We start from the raw sequence: 26,136 nt of genomic DNA, 5'->3' as shown, positions 1-26,136 counted from the left end.
CATCTCATCAGCTTGGCATAGAGAGGACTGATCTGGCAGAGAGTCAAGGATGACAGCTACATATTTCTGTACTACACTGTGCGCTGCCAGATTTATATGGAGAGGGAACCTGCCATGTTGATTATGTGATGTGATCTGCAGGGAGCACTGTATAGAGAAGGACCTGAGCAAATTGCATACCTCCCAACTTTTGAACAACAGAAAGAGGGACAAAATGAGCCGCTGCAGCAAATTTAGCCCCGCCCACTTTTATGCTGACTCTGCCTATTCATGTTCATGTCCCCCGACACAGTATAATCCTCCTACAGTCACCCGCACATTATATGTCTCCACATTGTAATGTTCCCTTCTAACTTCCCCACAGTATTAAGTCCTTCTCCTGGTGCCCCAGCTTAAACATGAAACTGGATCAGCTGGAGGGGGACATTAGCAATGGGGATAGTTGGAGGGGGAAATAAATAAATGGCAGATGAAGTGGGACATTAAACGGTGGGCAACTAGAAGCAGACATAAAATCGTAGGGGTAGCTGGAGGGTGACATTAAACTGGGGGCAACTAGAGGCAGTCAGGTCCCCCTCCAGCTACTCCCACGGTTTAATGCCCTCTCCAGTTGTCCCCCAGTTTAAGTGCCCCCTTTATCTGCTCCATTTCATGTCCCTTCCTCCATCTCTGCCCCCGGTTTCATCTCCCCCCCCCTCCATTTCTCCCTCAGTTTCATTCCCCTTTCATCTGCCCCCAGTTTCATGTCCCCCCTCCATCTCTGCCCCCAGTATAATGACAACGACAGACACACACACACTCTCTCTCTCTCCATCCTGCATCTCAGATCTCCCCTTCCCCCTCCCTTCTCAGTACTTTACACAGATCTCTTCTCTCTTCACTGCACGGGACACTAACACGCCCACCTAGTCACGTGATCGTGTGATGTCACACAAGGTCCTTGAACCATAGTAAAGCGTTCCTCCGATCACTGCAGCCTCTCATCTGTTATAAGAGCAGGCGGTGATCGGAGGAATGATTGATCAGCAAATCATTAAAGGGACATAGCGGCACATGTAGGGAGCTGCGCGGGACGGCGGGACAGGGGCAGGAAAGCGTGAGTGTCTCGTGGAAATTGGGACGATTGGGCGGTATGCGATTGCTATATAGATTTGGACTCTTATTTTATTCATTTAACATCCTCTTCTTTCTATTCTACGTGGTCATGTGGGCGGTCTTATTCAGTGATTGACATCCAAGGAATGGAGTATAACTGTCTGATCTGATCACTAAGACCCCCAAAAACCAGCTAATCTATAGCCTGCAAGTGCCCTGTGTGAATTGCGTAGTTTGTACACATGCTCAACCTGTGTATAGCAGACAAAGATCATTGCCGGAAAAGCTAAACTTTAGTTAATGTCTATACTTAATTCAGTATCTATTATACATATGTGGAGATATATGGAAAGATCTATCATTATTAATATGTGTGTGTTTACTTTATATATTATAAGCTTTATATGTCCCTTTCACAATATTTCTTTTTATGTTCAGTTTTTCACTCTATAAATATAGTAACTATAGCAGTAATTTTGTTCTGGCATACACGCGTGTATAGATAGTGTAGAATTGATATCTAAAATTCAAGGTTAGAAATTTGGAGAATCAACAGGGAAGAGAATGTTTAATAAAGATGATAGATTATAGCGGTGATAGGATGGGTTTGTCTGGTTTGATTTTCACATGAGAGTGATTCACATTTTGCTGCAAAATCGATGGGGAAGTGAATTTTTTAAGTTATGAGATGTAGTCCAGCAAAAGAAAAAAATTTGCAAGATGCAGCAAAGCTATTATTAACCATTTCTTTCTCCTTGATGTAACCGTACATCTATGTGCCAAGGCACTTTGACTTATAGTTGCATCAGGCTGATCATGCAGTCACAGGACAATAAACATTACGGTGCATATCAGTTTTTTTTTGTTTTTTTTTAAAGGAAAATGTGGACCGTTGTTTGAAGAATGGGACGTCCTATTTTTGTCCTTTTTCAAGGAAGATTTTTCAGATTTAAGTTTGTCAAGGGGTCCATGTAATGACTTGTTTTCATAGCCAATTTACTTTATGATCATCTGAATTAAACCTAAATCTGTGAAGAAAGGTACAGGCTGGGGGACTGCCACTGCACACAACCCAAAAGGGAGGATAGACATTGGCTATATTCTTTCCCAACAACTAGGGCTGAGTTCATACCTGAAACTGAGTCTGCATTGCAGAAAACACCAAAAATTAGCGGATAGAAACTTCCTGCACAGAGGACTTGTCAATGGGGTCCGCTGATGTCCGTGTGTAAATGCTTTTTTAGCTTGTAGTTGGCATACTTTTTCCCCATCAATGCAACATTTTGATCCAGTTCTGGTTTTAACTTCAAAAACCCTATTAACAAGCTCCAGTGTCGGACAGGGATTTCTAGGGTGAACTAGTGGAATTGATTCTAGGGCGCCTACCCTGTTGCTATTAGTGTCAGGTCACGCTCCTGGTCCCCTCAGATTTATCCATAATTATCCCAATTTTCTATAAGTTTTATGCCGGCAATGAGCTGGTGTGGAGTTCTGTATAGATATGTGGACCCTAGAGGATGTGCCTAATTTATGATGAGGTGTGAACTTTATTATAACTTTGGTTATATTAGCAAACTCCATCAGGTGACAAACATTGTCCTAATCCAGAATCTTATATTTTCTATATTACTCAGAGATGTCGCAGTCTATATTGACGGAGGTATCTAAGGGTTTAAATGCTTGAGATTGTGGTCTCAACCATTAGAAAAGGAACTATCACTGCAACATAATGGCCCAGTGGCGGCAAGTAAACAACTACAACTATCAGTAGGTCCTGAGGATCTGGGGCTACTGGGGGATTTAGTTATCATGGGGCCAGGAAAAAGTAAGAACCTGTTCAGACGAAGAGGAAATGAGGTGGACTTCACCACTAATCATCCATTTACTGTCAGTATAACATCCCTCTTACTGACCCACACGTGGTATATCACTTGCTTTATAGGCCCTCATACAGTAATTTCCCCTCCTTTGCAGGCCCAAATCTAGTACAGGCCATCTTTACAAGCAGCCCCCATACAGTCTCAAGGCCAGTATCTGCTGGAGTAATGCCCACCATTAATTTACCTATTGCAGCTCCTGCCCACAGCAGCTTCCTCTTCATTCATTAACTTCCAGCAGATCCTGTATGGTGCACATGACGTTTGGAGGCACATGGGGGTCCCTAAGAGGTGGAAGAATGAAGAGGAAGCAGAGGAGTTTGCTGTGGGCATTTGCGGGGATAGGTGAATACTGTTAAATGCTGAAGCGGCAAACTTAGTAAATCCTAATTAAAAAGGACATGTTAATTCCCTAGTAATGACATATGGACTAGCCTCCTCAAAAGATTCGGCCAAGGAACAGCGTTCACCTGAGATAACTGTAACACTTCTTTATTGAACAATACACAGGTGTAAACATTTACACTTGAGAAAGGGCCACCGGCTTGAAACGCGTTGTGTGTTCTTCAGTAAAGAAGTGTTACAGTTATCTCCGGTGAGTGCCGTTCCTTGGCCGAATCTTTTGAGGAGGCTGGCCCATATGTCATTACTTCTCTGATGTCTTTGTGGCGTTTGGCAGCAGCTACCTTGGATCACCTACCACCGTTTTTTCACATGCTCTAAGGGTTGTTCTGACATCTTTACAACCCCACCAGGTGAGAGGGCAATTTGTCTTTTCACTACTGCTCTATTGCTTTGGTTAATACACAAGGATCTGCTCAGTATTGCTTTTCCCTCTTATTTTCTCATGTTAATTCCCTACACACTGATATACAGAAAGCTGTCATTCAGCCTGTGTGTGGGTAACAATGCAGGATTTTATAGTAGAAAGTCCTGATGTACCTGTCTTGTCATCTGTTTTATTTCAATAGTTATTTTTGGTTTTAACTTTAGTTTTTCCCTATATAGTGTGAGAAGGTGAGAGGCAGAGTGCAGGATTCCAGATATATCAGCCCCAGGTTTGTGACATATGTATGGTCCAGGGCGGATCTGGAGTAGGCCTCAACTCCAAGTGTGAGTCCTTGGCTCCTTACTGGGCCAGAAAAGGCTGCGGCTCTTGAATTCCAGTGTAGTTCCTTGAGGTGAAAGGACGTGTATGGTTCTGATCTGTAACCCTGAGTCTGAAGAGACAATATTGCGCTTGTTTTGTCCATGTGGCTGGAAGCTAGCCACATGTATAGTTAGGTTATCAGTACTTTTTAGTTACGCTAGGTTCACACCTGCGTTCTTCTTTCCGTTCTGTGCTTTCCGTCTTCTGCATGCCAGAAGACGGAAAGCACAGACCGGGTCCGGCCGTGAGCGGCGGTGAGCGTTTTAGGCTCTCCGCCGCGAAACCGGATTTTTTTTATCCGGACACAGAGTACTGCATGTCCGACTCTGTGTCCGGATTATAAAACCCGGTTTCACGGCAGAGAGCATAAAACGCTCATCGCCGCTCACGGCCGGACATCTCTCTCACCCATTCAAATGAATGGGTGAGAGAGACTCCTGCAGGTTTCCGTCTCCTGCCTCTGTTTTAGGCAGGAAACGGAAACCTGCATAACGGAGTTCACAACGCTGATGTGAACGAGCCCTTAGTTGCTCAGATGAGCAGGGTTTTTTTTATTTTGTTTTTGCCTGAAGTTAAGGCTGTATTTTGTTTTGTTCATTTTGTGCCTGAAGTCCAGGTTTATTTATTTACCTTTTTGTTTTCTAAATAAACCAGTTTTATTGCATATTTTGTGTCCCTGTCTTGACTGTTTGGGTCCAGACCACTGCTTCTTCCTAGCTAACTTCCCCATAATAGTCAGTCTTTATATCTGAGGTTATTTGGAACCAGAAGAGGTTGTTTTTTTTAAATGACATTTGGCAACAGAAGTCTTGGCCATCCACAACGATAGATTTACTTATGACTAGTTTACCAATGCCCTTGACTGTTGTCTGTTCCATTTACCTTTTGTGACAAAACTTGGAAGAAAGCAGAAATCTCATAAATTTTAATAAAAAAAACATTTGGAACCAAGATTGAGCAATGGTGATGATAAGTTGCAGAACAACAACTTTCCGGTGTTGGGCAGGTGCAATGCTTAGAAAGCCAAATAAGAACAATCTATCCCTCACAACCATCCTCCAAACTTTCTTTGTTATTATGAAGGAATAAGGAACCAAACCTTACAACACCATGCCTACACTCTTTAAATGACCCCCAATATTCTTACTAATATTAAGATTGTAAGCCTTTCAGATCTTTTCAAATAGCTTATCTTTGCATATTGGGAAAAATATCATGCCATTTGCATGTTTCATGCATTTTAATTGGTTATAAGGCTATGCATTTTGTAACACACTGTAAATTATCAATTAACTGTAGCACATAAACGGCTCGATTCAATCTGTTTTAACTGCCTTTTTATGCTTCATTTATTGCGCTCAAATTTTATTACTCAATTAAGTTAAAAGTTACGAAATGTTATAAGTTTGAAAAATTGTTGAGACTAAAAGTCAGACCGATAGATTATCAGTTCTAATACCTAAACCTTATTAACGGAATGGGATTATTAGTCCACAGAGCGTACGTTTCAGTACTGCTATGAATACATATTAAATACTAATCAAGTAAATGCAGCTCGATTACTCAAAAGACATCTTCCAGCCAAAGGTCATCTGTGTATGGAAATATCAAGTGACCACTGATCTGTTGGGTTTTTTTGTGTGTTAGGTAAGGTGTTCACACACATTTTGCCTGTCTCATTTATTTATCATTTATCTTCTGTCTTATACCTTGGTGGTTGTGAATATGTTGCCTCTTTGACTGCCTTGTTTCAGTTATTTCTATGCTTAGCCTCCCTTGTGACCACTAGTAAGTTGTAGAAGAGATGTTGGTCTCCCACTTCTGCGCAGTTAGTAATACAAGCTTTGGGTCTCCACCACATTGGACTACCAGAACATTAATATTTTGCATAGAGGGGCATGCTGGTATATATATAGTATCCACTATCCATAGAATCAGATCAGATTTCCACCAAAGTTTTGTCCTTTTATTGGGGGATAGCTTTTATTTACCAGAATATCCATTTGAGCTTTCCTAGCTATTTTAGTGCGACTATGTTACCTTTGCCAAATATGATTTCCTCTTGTGTCTTTAAACTTCGTCTGATGTCTGTGGTCCTGCTTATATTGGTATAATTTAAGTAGTTGACAAAATCTTTTCTGAGATATACGATTTCAATTTTTTTGTGCTGCTTAAAGGGAGTCTGTCAGGTCTACAATACCGTTCAAACCAATAAATGGGCCATGTATAGGCATTTTAATAGGAGCATAAACATACCGTTGTGGCCACAATCCGATCAAGCAGAAATGATACTCTTTTTATGGATATGCAAGCCGGCAGTGTGGACTGATTTACTAGACTAACTTAGTTTTCAATGTTCTGGCTCTCCTCTGAAATCAGTGTCAAATATGTTTCCCTTTAGCTGGGGTTGACATATTCAGCCTCTGTCTCCATCATTGTTGTTGTTGGAAAATCTGGAAAATGAGGCCTCAAACCTCGTGCGCTTGTAGGCCAAAGCACAGCATTTGTGCATCATGGGGCCCCAGCCTAAGGCTGAGACTCCACGGTGCAGGAATGGAACTTTTGTTTTCTATCAAATTTTCTTGCATTTTCTTTTTTTTTTTTTTTTTCATTTTGCTTAAGCCAAGAATGGCTACATAAGGATTGGGAAATATATACAAAGCACTTATATTTTTTACTTTCTACTCTCAATCTCTCAATTTTATCAAAAAAATGGGTTTTCCGCAGTGTTGTGAAACTTTGGTCTCTGTTCACCACAACTACTGGTCTGAACATCATGCTGGAAGGACTGCTTACATGATAGTTATCTATACCAGTAGGAGAACCTGCCTCCCAGCGTCATACTGTCCTAAACTATAATCACTACAGGACAGTATGTCCCTGGGAGGCTGGGATTCCTAGCATCATGGGTAAGCAATGTGTCCGAGATGCATTCAGGATGTAATGATTGTAACTAAGGCTAAAGCCCCATGTTGCAGAAATGTAGCCTTTTTTTATTGCGATTTTTTCAACCAAAGCCAAGAATGCCTTCAAAAGGAATGAACAGTATATACAGTAGCAAACTCTTACACTTCTATCTTATACTCAACACACTCCAGACTTTGGCTCAAAAAAATGCAACAAAATCTGCAACAAAAAAAGCTGTGTTTCCGCAGCCTAAGGCTAAGGCCCCACGGGGCGGAAACCCAGCTCTAAAGCGTTGCAGGAACAACCGTGGTGTGAACGCAGTTTTGCTCCGCAGACTTTCTGTTACAATTATATCTACCGGGAAACCGCCGGCGTTTCCGTTGATACAATTGACATGCTGCGATTTTCAAAACCGCAACGGTTTTGGAAATTGCAGCATGTCCACGCTGCGATTTTTTCCACAAAGTGGGGATGGGATTTGCATGAATCCCATCAACTTTGCAAGTACTGTAAAATGCCACGATTTTTCCCGTGGCGCTTAAAGTGTTTTTTTTTTTTGTTAATGGCTGCCTGGTTATGCAGTTCACCATGTTGCCATTAAAGTATTTTTAATTTGTCCATGTTGGCTTGGGTTTCAACCTCATCCAGGGTGCACCTTGGACACAACGCATCCACAACGTGTAAACCCAGCCTGAGAGTGGCAAATATCAACAACATTAAGACAGCGATCACTCCATATAGTATACAATACTATTAGCATATGATCAGGACTCTAGCCTCCATGGTAGTTGACAGCACAAAAATTGCCCAAATAACTGGTCATTGGTGCAAGTAATCGGGACTGACGCTAAATTTCCTGAATCACAAGTAGACAGACATGAATATGCGTGAAAATCTTATGGTTCTGCGAGATTAGTTTGACAAATGACAAATGTGTTATTTGTATAATGACCTGCTCATACATGTGATTTTATTTTGTGTGTACCTAGGTGCAATTTAGCTCCTGTAGTTGAATTTGCCGCCGACGTTGGAACCAAATCCGACTTCATAACCATGAACCCATCTGTGGTGCAGAGAGCATTTGGAGGATTTCGCAATGAAAGCGACCGGGCAAAATTTGTTCATAGACTATCTATGCTTAATGACAGCGTTCTCTGGATCCCTGCTTTCATGGTGAAAGGAGGAGAGAAGCACGTCGAATGGGTTAATGCTTTAATTCTCAAGAACAAACTCAAAGTACGGACTGCCTATCCATCGCTGAGGCTCATTCACGCTGTCAGAGGGTAAGTACCTGAAAATGACTACTCTCTCTTGTGACAATTGATTTCTCAAGTAAGTTTTTATCTAAAAGAATGATTTATGGGAAGGCTTGAAAAAGAATATATAATTTGACTAGTGGTATGTGTTCATTTTGTAGGATAACGTTACATTTGAGAACAATGTTATGTAATGATTTATGTTGAAAGCCTGAACCCGTGCTATAAAGGAGTATTATACTGTGCATTACTGTTTAACCTTTTGTTACAGTCGCAGTTTTGCGGAGAAAGATGACCATAATGTGAGAGATTTCAATATATTAAGTTGTGTTTCAACAAAGGATGAATAATTATTCTCGGTGGTACATCGCAGCGTGCAAGACTGAACAGCCATTCATTATGTCTTGCTGAAATGTGAAAGACTATAAAAGTTAGGAGAGGCAGAGTGGAAATATGGAATACATCACATATACACATTGTTTTATTGTCATGTGTCCTTATGTGTCCTTCATTTTTAACAATTTTCCTCATGGTTTTCATATCTCCCGTCTCCTTCACCACAATGTTGTTCCCTAGGTACATGATTTATTATATCTATAAAGCACAAAAATGTAGCCTTAGATACCGTGCGACTTACAAACAATGTAACATTGAAATATGAGCAGAAATGGCAGACTAGGACAGAATTTCTTATGGTTCAGGCTTAAACCATGTGTTCTATACTTTCCATTACTATACAGTGCATTGCAGGTGGTCATGTAGATTTAAAGGGGCTCTATCAGTAGATTTACATGTTAGGAGCTAAAGATATGCCTGAATAGCCTTTTAAAAGGGTATTCAGGTGCTGCTATTAGTTTGTAAAAAGACCACCCCCCCCCTTTTTGTAAAAAGGCTATTCAGGCATATCTTTAGCTCATAACACGTAAATCTAGTGATAGAGCCCCTTTAAAGGGTCGTATCTATACACTATTTTACGAGTTTACCTATTGAATAATCCTGCCTAAAATGTTATTGTCAAAGACAGAAGATAGGAACACCAAGCAAACCGTAGTGTAGTAACTTCAAGAAGATTGATTTAAAACTATAGGAATAGCGCTGACCTTGGAGTGTTGTGAATCTAAGGCACAACTCTGTGATCACAATATATATATATATCCGGATGGGATCCTCCTTTTTGGGTATGGCTGCAGCGTTCCTTACACCTCTCAGGTGTGTATTGGAGTGAAATAAAAGGACCAGCAACTCAGATCCGGTGAAAAATCTGGTATTAAAGGGCTCTATCAGCAAAATCATGCTGATAGAACCCCACATATGCGTGAATAGCCTTTAAAAAGGCTATTCAGGCACCGTAAAAGTTATATTAAACTACCCGCCCGTTTTAAAATAAAACCCTAAAAAAGAATGTTATCTACTTACGCATCGTGCACGCTGGGCGGGCATTCAGGGTGCACCGTCTTCTGTTTAGGTAAACATTGTCCCTGGATTTTCAGTTTTATTACCACAGTTGTGACACTTGACTATCCAGTCCTCATTCACATCTCCTCTCCTAGATATTGTATTGCATTTTAGTCCGATCTGTCTATTTAGTTTTATGCATTTATTGGTCCTTTTTGATGGTTATAAATCATATTACCGTAGAGCTAGCAATCTTCTTTCTATATTGGATCTTTTGTTTTCCAGTTTTTGTTTTCTTTTCTAGTGAACTTATCCGTATGGAGTAAGTTTCCTGGCAATATTACTGCTATTTACAGGGGTATATTTTTCTAAATTCAGACCACGTAACCTTCTTTATTGGCTGAAGGGAGCCGCATGGTTCATAGATTTTATAATGATTTCTTATAAATCACACTAGGAATTTCTCTAGTTATATGTAACCATGTGACTGCCTGGGATCAAATTCTCTTTTTAAGATGTAATAGCTTTGTATTTATTATTTAATTTTTAAGAATATGATTCAGGATTTGGGCTAGCAGATATTTATTTGGAGACTAATTGTATTTCGTTTTGTAACACAGCTATTAATATGTTTGATGGATAGATGGAGATGTAGGCATAGATAAAAATATAGGTAGAATGAGTCATAGCAATTAAAGAATTTTTGTGGTATTGTATATTATATAGATTTTTTTGGGACATGATTGTTGTCGCTCATACACAGTTAGCAGCCATGCCCTGGATGAAGCCATTGTGAGCAAAACGCAAGTTGGCCATTGTTGTAGTCTTTTACCTGCCTTGACAGACATTTATATGATAGGCTGTTATAAATGACTGATCCTGTGAGTATAATAAATTACATTGTGGGAAGAAGCAGGTGTCGTGCAGTTTTACACTATTAGAAGCCATCTGCTTCCATTGTTCTCTTTTCATAGAATCAGTGGTGAGCCATGACAAAATAAGACAATATTGCTGTAAGTTTTGTGTTAGGCCGGTTCACATCTGCGTTTGGGTCTCCATTTGGGGAGTCCGCTTGGGGACTCCCCGAACAGAAACCTATATGCAGGCATAGCATTAGGTGCATTGCAACGCAAGCAGCACTTTTCTCTCTCCATGTTTTGTTGAAACCGAGCAGAAACCGCACGGACCCCATTATATCCTATGGGGTTTGCAGGTTTCCTTGGGTAACCACTTTTTTATGCATATAGGTTTCCATTCGGGGGGTTCCCAAGCGGACTTCTCGAACGGAAATCCGAACGTGGATGTGAACCAGGTCTAATGCATTGTTTGTATTCCACCCAGGGGAGTCTGCATGGGACCCCCCTGAACGGAATACCGAACGCAACTGCAAGTGCTGTGCAGTAAAAGCACATGGACCCCATAGATTATTATAGCGTCCATCTGGTTGTGCCGCCCACACAAATTATGTGAACAGGAAAGTAGATTATGAACTACTTTCCTGTCCACATGATCTCTGCAGAGATCAGGCGGCTAGCACATGGACCTTATTATAGTCTATAGGGTCCGTGTGCTTTCACTGCACAGCGCTTGCAGTTACATTCGGTATTCTGTTCGGGGGAGTCCTCATGTGGACTCCCCTGAACGGAAATCTGAATGTGGATGTGAACCAGGCCTTAGGTGCATTTTAACGCAAACATGAAAGTGTGAAGATTTCTATCTATGCATGAAATATCGAAAGGTACCCAAGTCCTTGTCTAGCGCCTAGTTAATATGATGTATTATTGGAATAAGAGGTCATTGGCCTACCCTACTTTAAGGTACACTATAGACTGTCCAAACTTCATGAGTTTGACGTTCCCCAGCCTTTACCGCTTCCATCACACATCAAAGATAATCTCTTACATCTCTCCTTTAATATGATACTGTATATCTGCTTCATTCTTATGCAGTATACTTGATAAAACCAACTGTCACATAACTTGTGAGCCGATGAACACGATAATGTTTTCAGTTCTTTATTTCTTGGGTATTGTTGCTTCACAAGTATTTTTACGGAAAAAAAAAAAATGAAGAAATAGTCAAATTCTTTTTTATTTTTCTGCACAGGTTCTGCACTTCTTCTCATTAAACGCTCTCTACTATTAAATATATTATGCCACAATCAAAGGAGATTATAAAAGAACATTGTTACAATAGGATAGGCTGTAGTTTCAAAGCCACATCTAAAGCCCCGAGACTCTGATTAGTCAATATGAGAGCCACGCTGTGCTGTACTTGTCCTCAAAAGTGACGGCACTGCCAGTAAAGGCTCAGATCAGAGCCCCTGAGGCAGATGTGAACATAGACTTAATCTGCTTTTGCCAAAATTGCCAATATGTCTCATCAACACTTCATCTAGGAAGTTACACACTGAGGGTCAACAAATTCTAGCTCCAGCTATGGTCTGTGTTGATGGCATCCTAATAAGAAAGACTGAAAGCAAAAATAGGATTTGGAAAAGTATATTAATAGAAGTATTCCTATCTCAGACAATTATGTCATATCTAAGACATAAATGTCTTAAAAATGCAGATACCACTCTAGGGACCTGCACTTGTCGGGGATCCCTGTGCCATGGCCACTGTTAATGTAGAGGTGGTTGCGCATACATAGTCCTCTCCAATATACCTTCTATGGGAGTTATCTATAGCAACTAAACTATAGGCGCAGTAGCCGTCTGTATACTATATTGTTTGCAGTAAGAAAAGTATACTGCAGAAGTATGTTGGGTCTGTTATATTCTGTAGACAAGCTTGGGTGAAGGTAAAGGATGTTGCCACATGTGTACAACAGTGAGATGTGAACATAGTCTTACAAGGCCTGGCCATATAGTCATTCTGTTATTTCACAAGGCAAATGAAAATTCCTTATATCAGTGAAGTGTGATAAGATTTGAATGTAATAGTTGCTTCAGTGCATTCCTGGCTACTAGTCATCTGTGTCCCAGCCAGCTGTGCTTTCTGATACTATAATACAGTACAAGTCATCTGGGGAGTACTTAGCATTACTACTCAACTTAGCTACAGCAATACTGAAATGTGCGCATTCCCTCCCTGCTACATGCACAAAAACTGAGCAGATTCTCTCTGATAAGTGTTTATTTGACCTTCTCAGTTTTTAATGGTTCATCTTTCCAAGCAGGACAGAGGAGATCTGCACAAGACCAAACTAGTGAAAAGCAGAAGTCTTAAAGGGGAAGTGCGTGGGATTAAAGGGCCTTGTGTTTTTAAAGAGGTGTTTTCCAGTTGTTACTGTAAATTCCAAGTATTTTTTTTTTTTTTTTTTTTTTTAATTCTGTGGTTACAGAATTGGCATGTTAGAGGAGTTTCTAGCCAGTGACTTCTATAAATGTCTTACTTTTATTATGGACTGTCATCATGAGTCTGTTTAGTAAATTAGGCCTGGTCTATTCACACCTACATGTTTTATTGTCACTAGAGATGAGGCTGTTCGAGGTATTCGATTCCAATCGAATACCACGCGGCAAATGTACTAAGAATTCATATCCCCTCCCACCTTCCCTGGCGCTTTTTTTGCACCAATAACTGCGCAGGGAAGGTGGGATAGGAAGTAGGAAAACGTAGGCATCGAAAAAAAATCGGAAAAAGTAATTGGCTGGCTAAATCAGGTGACTTTATACGAATAGTGGATTTCAGATTCAGTTCATATGAGACTGTGAACTATGTGACTGTGAGACAGGGATTGATGTATCGGCAGGGTTAGCTAGGAATTAGCTTTCTTTAGGTAGGAATGTTACTCAAACATATATGCGATACCGACTAGCATATGGGGCGCTGCCACGATGTGTTTGCATTGAACTTACTCTCGCATTTAGCTGGCAAGGTCTCATCACTTTCAAACTTCACCTGCAAGCACATCTTGTTGCAGCCCATTATATGCTTGTCGGGATCCCTTTTTCTCATAGGAATGCATTGACCAGCGTTGATTGGCCGCATGCCATACAGTGTACAGCATTGGCCAATCAACGCTGGTTCTGCCGGAGGATCGTCTGTGAGGAGGCGGAATCTAAGATCGGTCTACAGCAGTCTCCATTGTGGTCCGATCTCAGATGTTGCAGAGTTCAGTGCACAGCTCTGCTACATCTCAGATGTAGCAGTGCACAGCCAGCTCTGTGTTCAGCACACAGCCAACTCTGCTACATCTCATATGTAGCAGAGTTCAGCGCACAGCCAGCTCTGCTACATCTCAGATGTGGCAGAGTTCAGCTCACAGCTCTGCTACATCTCAGTCCTCCATGATGATATCACGCAAAAATTGCCTCCTTCATTTCTGTGGTACCCCACAATTACCTTTTCTCGAACTCTGCACTTCGTGGCATCTTGCATGTGACTACAGCCAATACACTAATGCCAATGCTGTTTTCTATTTAACGGCAGAAGGTGTGACATACATCTCAATCACAGATATCTTCATTTGCATGGGTGTCCAAATACTTATTGGTAGACAGTGTATATGCAATATGAGAGAGTGCCATCATAAGCGGTGTCAGGGTAAGTGTCCCCATCAGCAATGAAAGATAGCAAAAACCTCCTATTTACCTTCAACATCTTTCCTTTCTTAGTCATGTCTTTCCTGCTGTTGGCCCCTATCAGCAGGGGGCAGCACCATAGAAGTGCTCTGTTCAGTTCTACGGGCCAGTGACTGGAAACTTGTTTGGCCACTCGGACAATCTGCAGTTTTTAATAACGGACAATTGCAATTCCACTACAACATAAACTCCATTGAATTTGTGGTATAAATGACATCTAAGATGCAGATAAAAATTCTGTCTTGTACATTAGTGAAAATAGAAAACTACTGTGTATATTATAAAAATGTGAACATCGTGTTAATGTGATTTCTATTTTGGGATCAGGTTTTGTCTCACATATACTTACTCGTGCAGTTGATGCCCATATGTCCACATGGTCTTCAAGATAATGGTCAAAGCCATTGAAATGAATCTGTCCTAGGAGGAAATAGGTCTAGTTATGACAAATATTTAGTTTTAAAATACAAGCACAAAGGTGTAATTGTACAGACAGCCTGCAACCTCCTGGGGCAGTATAGTGTGACAAACCTCCTCTCTCCATGGACATTAAATATTTAGTTATTTTTTTTAAGCAGTAAATAATACTAAGATATATGTATTACAGGTTCTTGTGAATGACAACTATGGCATCTTATGAAAGTTTTCCACATGTTTATGACCCAATTCACATTTTTGTGGACTGGATTGGGAGAATTATTAAGATTTATTGGGTAGGTGAAGGGAGTTAGTGCTTTTTCTATTGTTATAGTGTTATTATACAGCTCGGCGTCAGCGACTGTAAGAGCCATTCTCCTGTTGCTCGGCTCTCATTATCATGCATCACTGTAAATTGCTTTTTTTCACAGTTTTCATGTACAGTAGATGTATTGACAAAGAAGCCGATCTGCCAGATGATCAGTCTAACAATATAAAAGTTGAATCTTCCAGAGTACAAATGAGGACTGTAATTGATTAAAATGATTTGCCGCTCTCTAGTTGTTGCCAGGAAAAATAATTACAAAGTAATTCCAGTAAGTAAACCACAGAGTTTTAATGACCTTGAACTAATGGGGCTTTTTTTTTTTTTTTTTTAAGAAGATAACATTCAGCTATGTAAAAGATGCTATATTTGACCTGGTCGCTCAATGAACAAAAGCATAAGATAAATTAAAGGGGTTTTCCGGAACTTTGGTATTGATGGACTATCTGTAATTACTCGAGTCCGCATACTGGTGTATAGAGGTAACATTGTGTCCCTGGGTCCCAATGCAAAAGCCGACAACTATCATGTGCAAAAATTGCTACCATATGTGGCACATGCAAAAAATAAAATAAACAAATATAAGTTATAATATAATAATAATAATAATAATAATAATAATAATAAATTTTATTTACCGTATTTTTTGGACTATAAGACGCACCCAGGTTTTAGAGGAGAAAAATAGGGAAAAAAAATTTTCAGGCAAAAAATGGTAAAATATTTAATGTATGGGAGTTGTAGTTTTGGAACAGCTGCAAGGCCACATTGACAGGTGACCCTGAAGCTGTACCGGGATGTATAGGGCGTTTTTTTTGTGGGGCCAGGTGTACTTTTTAGTTATACCATTTTGGGAAATGTTTATTGCTTAGATCACCTTTTATTTAATTCAGAGGCAAAACAGAGAGAAAATCCTGGCAGTTTAGCACTTTTGATTTTGACGTTCACTGTACATAAAACTATTAGTAGACCGGGCATTTTCAGACACAGGGATTCCTAATGTATATGTTTCACAGTAATGTTATACTTTTATATGTATTCTAGGGAAAGGAGGTGAACTTTTATTTTATTTTTATTATATTTTTTTTAAGTGTTTTTAGTGTTTTTTTTTTTTTTTTACTATTTTATTATCCCCCGCCTAGGGGGCTTGAACCTGCAATCATTTGATTGCAAGTCCCATAGACGGCAATACAAGTGTATTTTTTTTTTTTTTTAACTATTTTATTCCCCCCCGGGGGCTTGAACCTGCGGTCCCTTGATTGCAAGTCCCATAGATGGCAATACAACTGTATTGCCGTCTATGGGACATTCTGTCTATTAGTATTACGGCTGGTCATAGACCCAGCCGCAATACTAATATATAGCAGTGACAGGCCTGAGAGCCTCATTAGGCTCCCGGCTGTCACCCGAACAGGTCGGCTCCTGCGATATCGCCGCGCAGGAGCCGGCCTGCAACTTTACAGGTACGCGGCCGGTGGGGACCGGCCCCGGGGGAGAAGGGGCCACCGATACTGACCCGGCATCCGCTGTACTTAGAGAGGCGGATGCCGGCGAAGGATAGACACCGGCACAGGTTCCGGGGCCTGAGACATCGCTGCGCTCCTCTGCCCTGCATGAAGCCAGCGGCGGGGGGACGGAGGAGCGGAATAGCATCACTCCTCCCGCTGCTGGCTTCATGCAAGGCAGAGGAGCGCAGCGATGTCTCAGGCCCCGGCGTCTATCCCGTGCCGGCATCCGCCTCTCTATTACAGCGGATGCCAGGCGCCACATTCGGACTATAAGATGCACCCTTCTTTTCCCCCCAAATTTTGGGGAAAAAAAGTGCGTCTTATAGTCCGAAAAATACGGTAAGTGTTAGGTCATTGAGTGAGTGGAGAACACGGGTTGGGCGGTAGACAGAGATGAGGGAGGAACTGTAGGGAGGTGCGGCATTATGGAGAGCCTTGTGGATGAGGGTGATAACTTTATATTTTACTAGCTGGTACCCGCGACTTCGTCTGCGGTGATTGTAGCAGTGGGTATATACAGGCGTGGGTAAGGTTTTCGTAGTGTGTATAAGGTATGGGATATGAAATGTAACTTTGTATCTTGTTTTTGCTATAATTCAGAGAATACGTGAGACGTTTGTGTTGAAGTTAATTTGTATTAGAGCTGCTATACGGTGTTGTGAGAAACTGTACATAGTGACTTTGGGACAGAAGTATTTGAAGTTAACCCTTTCCCGCCAATGGTATTTTTTGACTTTCGTTTTTTGACTCCCCTCCTTCTAAACCCCATAACTTTTTTATTTCTCCGCTCCCAGAGCCATATGAGGTCTTGATCTTTGCGGGACAAATTTTTCTTCATGATGCTACTATTAATTATTCTATATAATGTACTGGAAAGCAGGGAAAAAATTCAGAATGGGGTGGATTTCAAGAAAAAAATGCATTTCTGCGACATTCTTACGGGCTTTGGTTTTACGGCGTTCACTGTGCAACCAAAATGACATGTCCCCTGTATTCTGTGTTTCATTATGATTCCGGGGATACCAAATTTATATGGTTTTATTTCCATTTTGACCCCTTAAAAAAAAATCCAAAACTGTGTTAAAAAATTATTTTTTGAAAAGTCGCCATATTCCGACAGTCGTAACTTTTTTATACGTGCGTGTACGGGGATGTATAGGGCCTCTTTTTTTGCGGGACTGGGTGTACTTTGTAGTTGTACCATTTTTGGGAAATGTTATTGCTTTAATCACTTTTTATTCAAATTTTTATCTGAATGAAAACAGTGAAAAAATGGCAGTTTGGCACTTTTGACCATTTTTCCCGCTACGGCGTTTACCGAACAGGAAAAATATTTGTATAGCTTTGTAGAGCGGGCGATTTCGGACGCGGGGATACCTAACATGTATGTGTTTCACAGTTTTTAACTACTTTTATATGTGTTCTAGGGAAAGGGGGGTGATTTGAATTTTTAATCCTTTTTATTTATTTTTTATATTTTTTTTTAAAACTTTTTTTTTTTGCATTTATTAGACCGCGTAGGGGTATTGACATGGGTGGGCGGTGTCGCGGATTGTCAGAGCGGTGGGGGTCAGCAAACATGGCTGCTCCGGAGCGTTAAAGAGAGCCTCCTGGAGTATCGTTAAGGTGAGGGGCAAAGTGGTAAAGTATATGTATATGTGATTGTGTGGGGTTAGGGGCGAGGCTGTAGAGGGCAATAGGAATTTGTGTGGCTTGCTATGGTCCAAAGTGTGTGAGATTGCAGAGATGGTGGTGTGAGTTTGGGTTTTGTGGGGGTCCTGGCACAAACGTATGTGCGCTATTGTGATGAAAAGTAGCCTATTGTTTAATCGGGTGTATTAACTATGTTTGTGGAAAATTTCAGCCAAATCAGTGGAGCGGTTTTTCCGTGATTGAAGAACAAACATCCGAACATGCAAACATCCAAACACACAAACCCACAAACTCACAAACTTTCACATTTATAATATTAATAGGATTCTATATTGAATAGGCAGCCAATGTAGCGACTGGCACAGACCAGAGGCATCGCTGTAGCGTCTAGCCTGGTAGATGAGCCTGGCCGCTGCATTCAGAATAGATTGTAGAGGGGAGAGTTATATGCACGCAATGAATACTAAACCATTACTACTGTCTTTAAGTCCTTCCCACCCTGCACCATACCAGAATGCTACGCTGAGCCAATGGCTTCTTGACTGTCATTCACTATTACACTTAGAGAGCCTATATACAGTGTTATGAAATACAGAAATATTGCAGTATATTGTGCAGGGATCAAGTGATCCCAGGTTCATGTGCTCTAGTTTTATAGGAAAAAAAATAAGTTTAAATGTTTTAAAGTGCAAAAATAAATATACAGTTAAAAAATGCTTTTCTTTTTTAAAAATCATGTAAATAAAAAATATTAGATATCACCATGTGTATATAGGCCTGCACTATCCAAAAATAACTTTATCCCATACATTGATACTTCCCCAAAAAAGCAATAAAATGTGACAAAGGTTGTACAGTACATATTAAAAACAGTACTAGAGGCTTCTGTGAGGACTCAACACCCCAAAGTAGAGGATTCTGTAAAAAGGGGAGCCACCTCCTTAACTAGCAGCGTTGAGCTAGTTCATAACTAAAATTCTAGCCAACTGTTTTGAGACTAAAACCGGTTGAAGATGAGAGTGTATTTTGCAGTTCGAGTAATCAGTTTTCTTTTTTTGCGAACAGAGTCTTCAGTGTGACTTCAGCATCAGAGCCGTTTTGTCTGCAAAAATGGACAGTATGACATCAGTGCGTATTCCTAGTTTGCAGATCTATAAAAAAAACACAGGAGACATCTAATAATGTCCCTAGCTTGTCCGCAAATACAGACAGCACACGGATGGCACACTGAGTACATCACTGTGCCATCCGTGGGTTTTAGTTTCTCATAGGCTGCTATGGGCGAGTCAGTTCCGCAAAGACTGAGCAGAATAGGACCTGCTCTATATTTTGCGGCACAGACTCACGGATCAGTGGAAATCACAGTAGTGTGCATGTGCCCATAGAAATAAATGGGTCCCTGTGCTATCTGGGAAAAACTCAGATAGTACACTGATTTCTCTCACAGTCATTTGCAAGAGGCCTAAGACAAATTTCAGTTTTCACTGTTTTTAGTTTATTTAGTCAGATGTTTCTCTGCTATACTCAAGTACACTTAGAAGCATTTTATAAATCTTTAAACTTAATTGACAAATGCAAGTTTATGCAAGGACACAGTATTTCTAGTGCTGACCCTTATCTTTTCAGACTAATGCGATTCACCCTGGCATACGGGATATCTGCTTCTGGGCCAGATTCTGGCAATGGTATCCCATTTTTGCCTAATTGTTGCTTGATGTTTATAACAAATTTTGTACTTTTGTTCGTCTACCCACTTTTTGAGGACTCCACAGTTCTTCATGACCTCCTGGCTATTACCCAAAATGTCAATATTTTGGTTACAGTCATAGTTATCACTTTTGCTTTGTGACATGGTGCTCCATCATGCTGGAAAAAGATTGCTCCTTGATGGGAAAAGTTGTTCTTGGAGAATGTTTAGATTTAGAGATGAGCGAACACTGTTAAGCCGCCATCTGAGCTGACCGCGCCACATGCTTGTGACTGCGCTTCCAATGATATATATTTTCAAACTGCTATGCCTCTGATGAGCAACTAGCAGAAACGCGTCAGGCAGCTAATTTGGTGGCTCAGTAGCCACTTTGAATCGAATATTGTGTGTGTGTGTTTGTGGGAGTTGGAAGGGTTAAAGAAATATAGCGCTTCATCTAGTTTAGCAAATACCCCCAGTCAGTCTGCCCCTAGTCCTCAGGCTTCACTGCTTAGTTGACCAAACAATGGGTGTGAATGCTGAATGAAGGAATGTGACCCTTTTGAGGGTTTATGACTGAAATAAGCTAAGAAGGGTATTGCTATTTAACAAGGAACATTGCTATAAACCAGTGACTCTATATTTGTCTGGCTGAATTAGAGTGACGGTTCCCTATGAATGATGATGGGGGGTATATAATATGATACTCCTGTACTAATGGGCGTATCCTTTCCAATCCCATTGAAATCAAAAACAGACACACACACACAATTAATAATTGGTGTATTTGAATTTTGTTTTGAGAAAAATGGTTATTTAATTTTAACTTATTTATTAAAAGTTATATTTTAAGTGTACACAAATCCCCAAAACTCTTTATTTTTCTTTTTGCTGGGGGAACATTTGCCTCAATCTCGCCATTGAAATCCTAGATGGGCTAGGACATTGGAAAAAACTGGTTCAACAGAAACTCCTTCGGCAGTTGGAAGCCCCAGAACAGTAAAAACACCTCAAAATGTCATCCTGGTAAGAAATGCTATTGAAGTGTCTCCCAACAGGACGGGGCTACATCCCACAATGCTAGGATTTCAATGGCGAGATTGAGGCAAATATGACCCCAGCCGGAAGAAGACGCAGAAGAGGCGGTTACTGTTGAAGATGGAGGCGTTGCTGGAGAGAGTTCTCTGGCAGCATTGGGAACGCCCCCAGTGCTGTCTGAGCACTGGGGCCCGCCCCCAGTGCTGCGAAAGAACTCATTTGCATACCGGTAAAAACTGGTATTTCTACTATACAGCGGGCCGGAGGTGACTGATAAAGTTAGGAGACAAATAGCCTTTCTTAAGGCTATTCCGACATGTCAACTAGAAAAAAAAGTGTTTAAATGATAGGATCCCTTTAACTTCAGAATGTCTGTGTTTGGGATTGGAGTCAAGTTGGATATGGTTTACACTGGGCTATGGGTGGATGGTCCACAGTCCAATGTAAGACTCTAGTACGTCCAGATGTCATGCAAAACTGTCTGCAATTTGTGAGTGAAGAACCCCCGACCTAATGTTCATGTGCGCACTTGCACTGTTATTCCGGGTGCTAATGTATTGGTCATGGTAGAGACATCATGTATGGTCTTAACAATGACTGCACTATTTCAGTATGCCCACAGTGAATGAAGTAGAAATTTAATTTTTTCTTTATTCAAGACCATTCATTTATTTATAGTAACCTAACAGCGATGGCAAAAAAAAATCTGCATATTTCCTGCCATCGCCATTAAGTGATATGATATGAGGTGGCGTCTACTAGAAGATGTGAACACTGTTTCCACACACGACATGACATAATACAGGTAACACATAAGATATACTTTAACTGCAATCATTTTCGTGGTAACAAGGTAGTGTATGCGCTTATGTCAGCGATGCGCTCTATATTGTGAGTATGCAATTTCTGTAAGTATATACATCAGCATGGGATATAGTTTGTCTCAGATTAAATTGAAGAGTGTCATTAAACAAGAAGAAAACACATTATTGGGCAAACTAAATGGGCCAATTAATCTTTATTTCTTCATCACATTGTGTGTGTCTGTTGTGGTAATGGAGTTTCATGTGTTATTATGTTATCAGGGCCTAGGGTATAAACACAGGATAATGCGCTGCTCAAGGATGAAGAAGTAAGCACAGTATGCAGAATTTCTCCAGTGATATTTGCTGGCAGTGTGCTGAGGTGATGATTGCTGCTTAGAGGCATTGAGTAGTCTTAATGTAAGAGAACCAAGCCAAGATAGCAATTCAGACACATCTTCCAGTCCTCGGACATGCTGTTTAGTCAAGACACTTTTTATTTCTATATTGCTTACTTAACTTTTTAGGAACTTAAAAGAACAGAGTGCACATCACAGTGAGTAAAAATAGGACAAATTCTGTGTGTACTATAGGAACAGCCGGATTCCTTCAGACTTAAAGATGAACTGTCACCAAGTAAAAAATCTAAATACACATGATTAGAGATGAGTGAGTACTAGTCGAAACGGCCGTTTCGAATAACATGCACCCATAGGTATGAATGGAAATGGCCGGCACACAGACTTTGCCAGCGTAACCCCCTGCGTGCCGGCTACGTCCATTTATTCCTATGGGTGCGCGCTATTCGAAACTGGAGTTTCAAATAGTACTCGCTCATCTTTTTCTTATTCTTTTCTTTTCTTATGGTAGAGTTGGAAGGGACCTCAAGGGCCATCGGGTCCAACCCCCTGTGAGTGCAGGTTTTCCTAAATCATCCCAGCTATGTGTTTATCCAGATTCCGCTTGAAGATTTCCATTGATGGAGCGCCCACCACCTCTCGTGGCAGCCTATTCCACTCTCTCACTACCCTCACTGTCAGAAAGTTTTTCCTAATGTCTAATCTGTATCTCTTTCCCTTTAGTTTCATCCCATTGCTTCTTGTACTTCCTTGTGCTAATGAGAATAGGGTAGATCCCTCTGCACTGTGACTACCTTTCAGATATTTGTAGACTGCTATTAAATCTCCCCTCAGCCTTCTCTTCTGCAAACTAAACAATCCCAGTTCTTTTAGCCGCTCCTCATAGGACATGGTTTGCAGACCTTCCACCATTTTGGTTGCTCTTCTCTGGACTTGCTCCAATATATCGATGTCTTTTTTGAATTGAGGCGCCCAGAACTGTACACAGTATTCCAGGTGTGGTCTGACCAGGGAAGAGTACAGCGGAATAATGACCTCTCTTGATCTAGAGTCAATGCTTGTCTTAATACATCCCAGAATTTTATTAGCCTTTTTTGCAGCAGCACCGCACTGTTGGCTCATGTTGAATTTGTGATCTACTATTATGCCCAAGTCCTTTTCCCCTATGCTATCACTTAGTTCTATTCCTCCCATTCACGTCAATCTCTACACGATTGATTTGCTTTGGTTTGATTCTTGCCATTCTCCTGGACAATTTGGTGTTTTTCGTTTTAAAATCCATCCACCTATTCAAAAGATATGGCCCCTGGAAGATAGTATGTAAACTAGCTCAGATTCTCCATGTGGATGGGAACGATTTCTCTTCTCATAAGGTCACCACCCACTTGGAGAATCAAAGCTAGTTTACATATAACCTAGCGTAAACGCTGTGGAAAAAATCATGGCATTTTACAGTCAGAGTAAAGTGGATGGGATTCTAGCAAATCTCATGCCCACATTGCAGTAAAAACTGCGCTGCAGATACTACACAATTTCCTGAACCGGCGCGGTTTTGGAAATCGCAGCCTGTCAATTATACCTACAGAAATGCCGGCAGTTTCCCCATAGGTATAATAGAAACAGAGTCCGCAGAGGAAACCTCTGTGAACTTTCTGTCTAAAGTGATGCGGGTAGAACCACGATGCATTGCCGCAACAGTTTTTCTCTGAGCACTTTTTTGCTGCTGGACGCCATGTGGGGCTTTAGCCTAAAAATGGATTCCCGGGTTTTAAAACGGAAAAACACCAAATCGATCAGCAGATTGGAAAGAATCAAGCAATGTATTTTAGTTACTATTCCTATTTGTTGACACATCCTCTTTAAGGCTGAGGCCCCACGTTGCAGAGACGCAGCTTTTCTTGTTGCAGATTTTGCTGCATTTTTTTTTTTTTAGCTTAAGCCAAGAATGGCTACAGAAGGAATGGGAAATATATAGGAAGTTCTTATACTTCTTCCTTCTACTCAATCCACTCCTGGCTTTGGCTCAAAAAACCACTGCATAAAAAACCTGCTTTTTTGCAATGTGAGGTCTCAGCCTTATTGTCAATTTAATATGAATATACAGTGTTAACTTTACTGAAATGAACACTTACAAGCCCACCACTTTCAACTTATTAGACCTCATTGACAAGTCTGTCTTTCATCTGTGAGAATGTATAATTCTCGTTTCTGTTTACCGACGTATGTTTGCGATTTTCCATCCATATGCTGTTTTGTTTTTGTTTTTCACGTCAGTTTAAAAAAATAGAAAGGTCACCTAAAAATAAAAGGTCACATGATTGCACAAGTGCAGTTTTCTGAGCTTTTTCTAACAATAGATAATACTACCTGTGACTCCTTCTATAGGGTTCGACTCGCCACGGTCAGTCAGAAGCAGTAAAGCTCCTCTAATTTATTAAAAATCTAGTGATTGAATTCCTATGAAAGTAAATATACAGCAAATTTTGCTTCCAATTAATTATACAATATTAAAAATTGGATATTAAAATTACAAATAATCATTTTATTATGGAGACTGAGTCAGTAACTTTGTCTAACTCCAACTCCACCCAAAATCAATCCCGACTCAGATTCTAAACCAGCGCAGGACATGGACTAAAAAAGAAATGCATGAATTAGGCCTTAGCCTGTAGTGTGGATCCCGAGGAAGGCAAAACAATTCATAAGAGACAATTTTTAAAGTGGGTAAAACAATGTAAATCAAAACCAGCACTTTTACAGAAATTGGATTAATGTTATTTTTTTCACATAGGTGCATCAGTAATGTTTGACCTACTTATGCCATTTTAGAAAAACAGATCCTTAAAACATATATTATATGGCAGGTCATCCTCCATATATGACATTTTAGATGAGTGACAAGGTAGATGAAAGATTTGTAGAACTCATGGGAGGTTGAATTGGTAAAAGTCTTCCTGGGAAAAATATGCAAATCTGTTTTCCAAGATGTTAATAGGAAAACAGTGCCTCTGCTTGCTGCCCTCTAGGGGCAGCCCCCTTTAAACATCATGCACGACTTCTTTAACAAGCTTTAATGCTTTGATGCGAGGTTTAGCCAAACTAGTATTTCTATTCCAAAAGGAACAGTTTCCCAGTCTTCCTGGTAAACTAATATGGATACCTCTCATGTCATCCACTCTACCTCATAGATTGTAAGCTCTTATGAGCAGGGCCCATAGTTCCATAATGTCTCTTTTTGTCTGTACTTGTCTGTACATTTTGTACAGTGCTGCGGAATATGTTGGCACTAATATAAATAAAATATAGTATTATATGTATGGGCAGAAATAACGTCTCTGAAATAAAGAAATGTGGCTTTGATATGATAACTGGAAGAAAATCACATTTCAAAACGGATCACAGCAAAAACCATTTACCAGAAGGGTCAGAAATGGAGAATACTAACAGGAAATATTTGCTTTTTTGTCCATAGGGTTGTTTGACATTGTGGTAAACCACAGTAACTACTTTTCATATCAAGCTCAACCGTCAAGGGCTTATTTTATTTGAAGGGCTTGACTCTCTCCAAGTGTACAATTGACTATTGCTGTGGTTATCATGGACCGTGCAATAGACCTTAGAGTACATACTGGAAACCAGGCCCCCCCCATCCAAGATACATATATAAAGACGGTAGACAGACGGTATAATAAGTATATACAGGGACTTTACTAGAGAAGCCCCATACTTTTGACTTAGGTCCCCCCATGGCATAGCGCCCCCTTTCCTGGCCACCACACAGTATAACACACATGCAGTTTTATATACCACTAGAAAGCCAACAATGCGCTTTCCCATTATGTGACCTGGGGCTGGAGACATCAGTGACGTTACCAATCTCTGCTAACTGTCAGAAGGGCGTTCCTGACAGTATATCTGGGCTGTGAGGAACGCCCCCCTGACAGTACACGTCCATAGCCCTTTACCGCCAAAGGGGGCAATCCTTACTGCCCAGGGATGACGCTGAGCTGTGAAGAACGCCCCCTGTACTAGTTTATGGACAGTACTGTCTGGGGGGCATTCCTCACAGTTCAGCTAG

At 40.6% G+C, this 26,136-nt stretch overlaps 1 protein-coding gene across 1 annotated transcript in view; it reads left to right on the top strand.

Annotated features, from left to right (window-relative positions):
• Positions 1 to 26,136, top strand: part of ST8SIA4 (ST8 alpha-N-acetyl-neuraminide alpha-2,8-sialyltransferase 4) — a 116,882-nt gene that overhangs the window by 70,507 nt on the left and 20,239 nt on the right. Inside the window, exon 4 of the mRNA XM_075271951.1 lies at positions 8,019 to 8,312. Within this exon, the coding sequence (XP_075128052.1) occupies positions 8,019 to 8,312 (294 nt within the window). The remainder of the gene's footprint in view (positions 1 to 8,018; positions 8,313 to 26,136) is intronic.

This window comes from Leptodactylus fuscus, chromosome 1, assembly GCF_031893055.1.
Source record: "Leptodactylus fuscus isolate aLepFus1 chromosome 1, aLepFus1.hap2, whole genome shotgun sequence".
NCBI classification, from domain to species: Eukaryota; Metazoa; Chordata; class Amphibia; order Anura; family Leptodactylidae; genus Leptodactylus; species Leptodactylus fuscus.
Note: the sequence above shows the minus strand (reverse complement) of the source record. Positions and strands in the feature narration are given on the sequence as shown.